Source organism: Cydia strobilella, chromosome 1 (genome assembly GCF_947568885.1).
Source record: "Cydia strobilella chromosome 1, ilCydStro3.1, whole genome shotgun sequence".
Taxonomy (NCBI): Eukaryota; Metazoa; Arthropoda; class Insecta; order Lepidoptera; family Tortricidae; genus Cydia; species Cydia strobilella.
In genome coordinates this window covers 2,157,385-2,166,872 of record NC_086041.1, presented here as the reverse complement: position 1 = coordinate 2,166,872, position 9,488 = coordinate 2,157,385, and the positions used below count along the sequence as shown (strand labels likewise).

Here is a 9,488-nt window from a genome sequence, read left to right as displayed (position 1 = left end):
AAAATCACTTGCGTTTCTATGTGTGAACGGCACGTCTGTACACGCGTCATGCGTCATAGTGCGAGTAAGTTGCTTAAAAATAGTACTGAGAGTACGCCAGAAGTCCCCCAGATTTCTGTCGCGGGGCGAGGTAATTCGAGTCGGGGCGGGGCGGTGCGTGGCCGTTCTGTATGATAATACTATTATTTATTCTGTGGCATTGTTACCGATTGTACCTAAATAAACATTAAAACATAGAAATTTATTTTTCACCTCAGCAGCTCGAACAAGCCTACTTTCGTCACTCCCTGGAGTGAGGAAAGTGCGACTTTCCTCACTCCAGGGAGTGAAACAATGTAGCTTTTTAATTTAGTGAAGGCCATGAACTTCATACTTTTATTACATTTTTTTTATGGTACGGTACGGTACGGTCCGGTCCGATCCGGTCCGGTCCGGTCCGGTCTCGTATCGTATCGTATCTTATCGTATCGTACATATTATAATACTGTCTATTCTGTGTAATTCGAAATACATTTTAACCTCTAATATGTTCTCACTACTGAGGTGAAAAATTATGTGTGCAACACGAGAGCAAAGTTATTTTACATCTCGTGTTACATATAAACATACATATAAACACTCGCAAGAAAAATCAACTTTCCTCTCTTTTTGCACAAATAACTAAAATTGTATTTTTTTTGTCCTTTTCAGAGCGAAGCAGAGAGGATGCTAACCTGTCAAAAATAACTTTTCGACCACGCCCCAAAACACGACGATGCATGCTGTTCTTTATTTATTTAGTTCTAGACAATATTTTATCACGTAGAAGTAAAACACACTTCAGATGGGTATACATTTATTAAAAATCACTTTTTGAAATTCGCATTTCATTATGCCGTCCTTTTCAACTTAAAGGGTTCTAATCGGCTAAAGTAACAATTAATTTTGTATTATACATATTATCAATTGGATCTGTTGTCATCGCTTTCTCGCACATATCTCTAACTCTTTATAAACAGAGCAAGGGATTCTGCGCTTTGTCTTTTCAATTAACTTTTTACATATACTTTTTAATATTTCAAAAACCTATGTCTTCCATTATTACTTACCACAGATACAAGATAATATACCATTATTTATGGTCATCAAAGTGACGTGAAGTGAGGTGCTAGTCATTGCACGATCATGATTGGTCAACGATTTTTTTACGGTCGCTGATTGGTCGAATCGTATGACTTAACGGATATTGGCTGGATATTTGTTGCACTTCATTTTACATCATTGACATTTTATTTAAAAACTTATTTAAATTTTATCAAAAACTCATATGTTCTAAAATTTTGTGAATAGTCTGGTTCTTTGAATTTTAAGGTAAATAAATAGTTTATTGTATAATATTTTGTATCTACAAGTAATATTTATACTCGATTCTTTTTTATGTAATATTATTGTATTTTGCTGATTATACATATTTGTTTAAATGGGCTGTTTTTCATTACGTATCTTTGTTATTTCATCATCATCATCTTCCTAGTGTTCTCAGTTGTAATATTCATATTTTTCATCACTAAACATTACTAATTAGGTATTGATTAATACTTAAAATGCAAAGAACACAGACTTTATAAATCTACAGAAACTAGTTTTGTAAACTTATTTGTTTCCTGACATTTGTTTGTGACGATTATTTAAAGTAATAAAATTAAAATATTAATTAACGTTCCGGTATTTCATTCATAAATTGTCCTGTACATTTATATTTGGTTAGATTTATTTTTGCCTTTTTCCTTTGTAGTATCGATATGTAGATGCGTTTTCGAAAACTTTAATTGACTTAACGGATAAATTCAGATTGGTATCAAAACTTGTGTTGCCAGGCCATAAAAATCATAAGTTTTTGATTAGGCAAGTATATCGTAACTTTTAAGGTTGCCATCACAGCCAAGAATATCTAATAAGGGACATATCTAGGTAAATAAGAATACGTGCTAAATTATCAGTATTCGCTACTTATATCAACTAGTATAACCATGTTACATTACAACCCAAACTTCAAGACCAATGGAAATGAAAAGGGACGGAAATAGAAAAATGAGCAAATAGTATATTTATTCTGTAATTCGATTTATGTAAATGGAACATAAGCGACTGAATCGCGGAAGCAAACGATGGTGCATCAAGTGGCGTCGACGCCAACATCGAACGAACACAGCATTAGTGATACTTTCACAATATATTTGTAAAGTGTGAATGTGTGTTCATATTTTAAACGTGAAGAAGTGTAAGAGTATTTAATTAAAACATCGATACGTAGGAAACATTGAATAGAGTCGCTAACGTAGTCTAAATTATTTACAGTGACACGAAGTATAGATGATTATAAATTAATATTGAAATATCTTAACATATTTTAAGAGTATTTTAGTAATTTAATAAACATCTTAGATAACAGAGTTCTGTACACTGAGCGACACAGGTGTAGAAATTTGTAGGCCCAACTATTTACACCATACCTCTTGTATTTCTCACTAAAACCTAAAACGGCATTCTCAAATGATATTCATTTTAACGATGGTCCTTCGAGCCGGATTTAAGTTTTAATAAGAAATGCATGACCTTTATTTATCTATGCTCTATATATTATAGGTAATGATTAAATTGTTTTATAAATTCCTTTTGTCTTATAGACGAGAACTTAGTATAAATTATGAATGAAACCTACCGATACTAGGCCTTCTTACAATAGTATGTTCTCCGACTACTCCCAAGTGATGGATATTTGACTCTACGTTATAAGAGATAGAGTCGAGTTCATATTGCAGTGTAATCGGTATCAATAAGTTAATATACTGACCCTTAATATACTCCTACATTCACACATTCATGCACGCTTTTATAGGGCGGTTACCTTAATCCACACGATTTTGAACGGTATTTCAAATGGGATACGGATTCAAATCTCGTGTGTATCTGGCAAACCGAATCATATATCTTAAATACTTACGTCTGTAAGTCTCCGTTCATGGAGTTTTGGTAAAATTATCGAAAACTTTTCTAAAAGGAAAATGTTTTGTACCTATAACTAATTCAGATGTCACACATTGCGCCGCCGTCGAAGGGAAAGTACGCTTCCCTTTGATTAATCTATAATTCTATCTACATATTATTATCTTATTTATACATACTGTAAATGTATAAGACTTAACGCTAACGCAGTGAACCAAAATCGTAAATGTGAGGTTATGTTTATAGGCTATATTATCCCGCGCCTGACGCCTGCCTTAGTTTTAAGCTTGTCATATTTCATATTTACATCCAATTTCAGAACGGCTTCTTTTAGACTCAAAATGAAGATAAATAATGATTTATTTCGTGTAAAGTTCACACGATCAAGTGTGAAACTTGTCTGATTCTTGAAGAACAGAACGAGAAATGTTGGTGTTATTGGTACTGTTATCACAACAAATATTTCATTTCGTCTAGTTTATGACTTGCTTAGGTTACTCGTAATTATTATCATGATTTTATTATCATATTACCCTGGAGACTTCTCAGCATAGGATTCTGAATATTTTCTTTCCCAACTAACAACTAATGATAGCCTCTTGTTAGTTCCACTGTCCCTAACCTAACCTAACTAATCTTGTGTCCCTCAATCTCAATTAATTCGTGCCTATGCTCTTGCTACGAAGTACTGGTTAGTAGATACTGGACTGATATTTTAGAGGTAGAGTAGTTAAACCTATTGGCACAGCTCCAGTTAAACAATACGAGTATAAGCTCAAAAGTCTGTGTTTACAACTTTTTCGCTCGCTCGTAAGCATTTTACTAGCACGTGAGAATAATCAGGGCAGAAGGTACCAGTTAGCTGCAGTAAGATCATGAGAACTTTAATTTCACCTTGTAAAAACTCCGAATTTCCCAGCAAGTCACAAACTACAGCCTTTTACTAGTCTAATAGCGTTAGGACCCGCGCCCTCATGTCGCGCTTCTTCATCATAACAGTGAGCAACTGAGCATGATACTGGAGTCCGGAAACAACCGCCGTTTGATCCACCAATCTGGACAACCAGGGCGGTGGTACAACAAGTCGTAAACTATAGCTTTCACGAGTCTAAAGCCTTAAGACCTACGCCCTCGCTCATCGTTCTCCGTCCTAACAGTGAGCATGACACTGGAGGCCGGAGATGACCCCCGCTTGCTCCGCCAATCCGTACAAGTACCAGGGCGGTAGCAGGGACAGAAGGTTTCGGAGAGAGGCCGTTGGCGGAGGAAGAGCGCGTAGGCGAGCGCGAAGAGCGCGTAGGGCGCCAGCACGGCGACGGCGAGCCGCACGTGCTGCGGGGCCGCGGCGGCGTCGCGCGCGAATCAGTTCTCTTCGTCCTCGTCACGGAATAAGTAGGTTGACCTGAGGAAATATATTAAAATAGAAAAAGTTAAAGCAGGTCAGCACCTGAAGTTGATTCATTTATATATAGTAGACCCAGCGGTCAACATATAAATGATTATATATATTTATAAATAAATCTATTTATAAATTAACCTGGACATTTAATATTTAGCATCATTATTTTATTATTTTACTAATTTTCTAAACGAACTTTACATTTAACGTTGCATAAACGTCGATAAAATATAAAGTTATAAATATAGATTTTATTGCTATTTGTATGAGATGCATGTAATTTTACCTAGACTTAAGAAAATTGAGTGCCCTGACAGGGTGTCATGTACCTACCATCCTCAAACTGTAACACCTAATGTATTATGAACATGACTGCAATACAATAAAGAATAAAGAATAAAGAATCGACTTTAGTCTTGGCAAAGAGTTACACTACTAGGTGTAACCTAATCAAAAAAACTTTACTAACGGTTGCAAATAGCAAATAATTTTGCTATAATTATAGCATTATTTGGCACAGACCTTCACTTTCTTTTGGTGCATTGTAATTTTGTTTTATAATAGTGTTATCGAACTATCGGATAATCAGAATAACCAGTAAAAGAGATTGTAGCAACCGACGCCATTGGTTTTGGTGTAGGCGCAGTGCTGCAACAAGGTACTGACTAGATTGGCTAGTGTGAAAAGACTGACCAGTAGGTTGAAAATCAGCGGGAAGGTGATCCTTGAGATGCCTATCCTCTCAAAACGGGTGGGACAACGTTGACATCCAGATGCGATAGCATTTCTTGCATGCAATATTCATATGGATTATATGGATACCTCACTGCTGCATTTTCGCTCTTTTTCATCTTTTTTGTAGGAATATCATGCTGTTTCAAATATACAAGCGATATCTATGCTTCGAGTAGGATCGCATAGTTCATCGGAGTTAGTAATAGCGTCCAACGCCATCGACTTTTGTGTAGGCGCAGTGCTGTAGCAAGGTTCTGATAGCTAGTGTGAAAACTGTGAAACGACTTACCAGTAGGCCAGGTTGAAGAGGGCGAAGACCAGCGGGAAGGTGATCCTTGAGATGACGTCTATCCTCTTAGAGCGGGTGGGGAACTTGGACATCCACAGGCGACAGCAGTTCTTGCGCGCGGGGTTCATGTGGACCTCGCACTGCCGCATCTTCGTTTCGCCGCCGCGCAGCGGTTTCTGCAGTTGCAGACCAGTCAGGGAGGACGGACGGGGTACATTTGGTACCGGTATGTTAGGAACTACTTATGACACTAAGGGTCAGTTGCACCATACCATTTGTCAACGTTAAATGTTCGCAAAATTTAACTGTATAGGAAGGTAATAGTTGACTGCAGATTGGCGTTTAAGGTCCATCAATTGTTTTTGGTGCAACTAGCCCAACACTATGCTTGGGGTAAATGGCCATGAATCGTTAAGTTTTTGGGTGCCAATTATAAGTGGTTTCATAAGTTCATTTCAAAGTGGTTGTCGAATTATTTTACGATTTTAGTGTTTCATATATAAATATTACAAGGTGGGTGGTAGTTTTGGATCTATTGCGTAATAGTCATGTAGGTACTACCCAGGTACTAAATAAATGAGACATAACATGCCTCTAGTTGTGTCGATAACTAATTTGTATATGTATAGACTTAGATATAAACTATAAAATAAACTGGTCTGAGAGTCAGAATGCGCCAACGTTTAAGTTGTTTAAAGAATAAGCACATTATTGCTTGAAGTTATACCTTAGAACGGCGTAAACGTTTTCATAAGCCCCCTCCACACTCGTGCCAAATCGCGGCACGAAGCCGCGAACGCGAGTATGGAGTTGAGTTCGCAGGTCTGCGTTCGCGGCTTCGCACCGCGATTCGCGCACGAGTGTGGAGGGGGCTATAGACTAACCACTGACTCTCAGTAGATATTATTTATGTGTCCAAATCAAATGCGATCTCACCATCGCGAAGGTGGCGTTGCTATCTGTGTCCAACAGGTCCGAGGCAGCGTCCAGGTTCGCTGTGGCCGCTTCCATCTCCCTGCGCGTCTTCTTCATGTTCTCTCTGCACATAGTTTTATTAGTCAAACGTACTAGGGGACCATAGGTCCTATGATTGCAGCTAGCTAGTTCAAAGGCAGATAAGCATGCACTCCTTGAAAACTAGGGCCTAAGTTTGAAAAAAGTTTTTCTCCTAATCTCAACTGTTTAGGACACGATGATTGACTAAACTTTAAGAATTTGACTCTAAATACATATATTAATCAAGTTATTAATTTAGCTTTATTTAAATTGCGGGTATTTAATGCTCCTCATGTCCTTAACAATTAAAAGAAGATAAAGTAGAACCCAACATTTGTGTATGAACAACTAAAATTTCTAAAGGAAAAAATATGAACTATCTTGTACATACTGATGCTAGTTTATATTCTATAGCTGCGACCCGATTTTCGGTTGCATCGAAATGGCTTACGAAGCATTTTGAAAGAACGAACGAAATTAAATTTTGAACGGAAATTAAATATTGCAAAAAATCTTTTAGCTAATTATACCGAATTAATGGTGTACTGGAATTTGGTAAAATGGCTCCAAATTCAAGAACAGTTCTGAATAGTGAATAAATATATTTTTAATAACGTGAGAGTCCGATAATCAGATCAAAATTTTATCTCAGTGTGCTTATGGCGTAAACATTTTCGGCAAAAATGTTGTTAAGGTAAAACATTGGGGCAAAAGAAACACATGTAAGGAATCCTGGTACTGTTTCTCTTGCCCCGAGCAAAATAAAATATGTTTCTCTTACCCCACATAACCTTAGGGTAATCGTCATAGAGTCCGATGGCACCGAAAATAGCTACTTAATAAATGATGATGAAATTCATCTACATTAAAGCAATTTTCTTGTATGTTTGTAAGTATCTTAAGACTAGAGTCAGACCAAGCTAACTCTGCATGGCATTCGCAATGATAAAGTGTCAATGTTATCGTTAATGTCAAATCTCTATAAAACATGACGTTTATAATTCATCGATTTGAATGACACTCCCTCACTTTGTTATATTCAAATCGGTACAAAGATAGCTCAGACGGACTCGATCAATTTTATCATACAGCTTCGAAAATACGTTTTAAACTAAATAAGGAAAAAACTTACCTGCGACCTTAACTAAAACGAAGCTTTCCAGTATCGTTTTTAATGCGTACGAGTTTTGGTTACTATACCTCCCAATATTTTGATAATATTTATTTATCATTAGACTGAACGCAAATTTCTAAAACGAATGTTTCATGGGTTTTTATATGAAGAATTAATATTCTTGTGAAGATTAAAGTCTCTAAAAGGTGACATATGATATTTAAAAATCTTGAAGACACTACGATTCTAGGAAGAAATGCATTCTAAATTGCATATGCAGTACGTGTACCAATACCATGACCAGCTTTAGCGATTACATGAGACTAAGTATTTAAAGAGCTTTTTACAATTGGAAGATCGCTCCATGAAATGTAATCTATGCTACTATTGTGGTATGATGAGAAACCAGTTTAAATGCACGGCATCGCTAATCTAGTCATTCACTTCTAAGTCTAAATCTATAGATGTCTGAATAATCATGCGTAGATTTTCAGCATATACAAATCGAGTACAATGAATACAATTCGAGTGTCGTTTTCGACACTGATTGATAAAGGGACTTGTAAAATTTATTTATTTTTATTTAATCTTGCCTTATCTAATCTCATCATGCATCCCTTCTTCAGGCCAGCTTTAGTTGCATGATTCGGAATAGTTCCAAATTTGTGAAAAGCTACAGTCTAGACTAATGATAACTTGTCTTCTGCCAATTCTCTTAGGGCCGATAAAATTATCTTTATGGCTTTTGCCGGTATATTTATTCTCAATAACTACAGCCATAAAGAAAACAAAATAGTTCGTAAGAACGGATAATAAAACTATTAAAATGAACTACTACTTTTTACTAATAATTTTCTGCATTAGTCCAGACATCTATGGTTTTCTACGAGGGAAGGCTAATGCCGATGCTGTCTAACTGAGCCACTAACGTAAGGAGTGCAGTCACCCCCGTTTAGTGCACTATCATGTCATTTCATATGTACAAGCGATACCTGTGCTTGTTGGAGCGAGACGCATAGTTGACCAGAGCGAACTCCAGTAACGCTCCGAAGACGAATGTCAGACAGACGCCGGTCCACACGTCGATGGCCTTGGTGTAGGAGACGGGCGGCAGGGACGCGTTGATGCCTGACGTCTGGGTGGCCATCGTCAGGAGCGTTGTTACTCCTGTTTGTACAATATATGTTCATTTTACATCCAAACCATACCTGTGCATATCGGAGCGGGACGCATAGTTCACTAGAGCGAATTCTAGCAACGCTCCGAAGACGAAGGTGAGACAGACGCCCGTCCACACGTCGATGGCCTTCGTGTAGGAGACGGGAGGCAGGGAGGCGTTGATGCCTGACGACTGGGTCGCCATCGTCAGGAGCGTTGTTACTCCTTATAGGTTAAATATTGATATAATTTAATACGCAACTCAAATTTGCAAACGCGAATACTTTAGCGGCAAAGGAGAGGATTGTAGCGGGAAGAAATCATAAAGAGGCAGTAAATGAAGAATTTAAAATAAAAACGAGATTTTTTCGTAATAAAGGGTTGGGAAGTATAATTTATACTAGCAGAAGCTCCTTTCATTGGGCCGTTGTAGAAGGGTGGAAAACGGTTAACATCGATTGGGCAGCGCGGTTAGTAGGCCTGGAACTCTGGTGTGACTTACCTAGCGACACCCTGGCAGGGACCGCGCCCTGGTCTAGCCAGAAGGACACCCAGGACACGATGACCAGCATACAGCAGGGGATATAGATCTGGATCAGGTAGTAACTGAACTCGCGCTTGAACAGCAAGTCTACCTTCAGGCAACTGTATTCACCTGGAATAGCGGACCAACATGTGAAGAAGCGTAGGTAACCCGTTTTAAAGAGGTCATGGAAACGACGTAGGTACCCGAAATCTGTAAATCTACAATTCGCTAGTAAAAAAAAAGGTTTATATACACTATGTAAAGCGAGGTTCAAAATGCAGCCTTT

General features: G+C 37.7%; 1 protein-coding gene across 10 annotated transcripts in view; it reads right to left on the bottom strand.

Moving 5' to 3' along the window:
- Window positions 1-818: 818 nt before the first annotated feature.
- LOC134749997 (glutamate-gated chloride channel) overlaps window positions 819-9,488 on the bottom strand; it is a 43,332-nt gene continuing 34,662 nt past the window's right edge. For 3 of the 10 annotated variants that reach the window (XM_063685470.1, XM_063685393.1, XM_063685168.1), the window contains exons 8-12: window positions 9,179-9,331; window positions 8,727-8,901; window positions 6,345-6,447; window positions 5,409-5,584; window positions 819-4,387 (exon numbers count right to left, since the gene is read on the bottom strand). In XM_063685470.1, the coding sequence (XP_063541540.1) occupies window positions 4,348-4,387; window positions 5,409-5,584; window positions 6,345-6,447; window positions 8,727-8,901; window positions 9,179-9,331 (647 nt within the window). In that variant the 3' untranslated portion in view covers window positions 819-4,347. Of the gene's footprint in view, window positions 4,388-5,408; window positions 5,585-6,344; window positions 6,448-8,510; window positions 8,686-8,726; window positions 8,902-9,178; window positions 9,332-9,488 lie in introns of all 10 variants that reach the window. The other 7 variants (XM_063685316.1, XM_063685091.1, XM_063685243.1 and 4 more) reach the window with 3 other exon arrangements.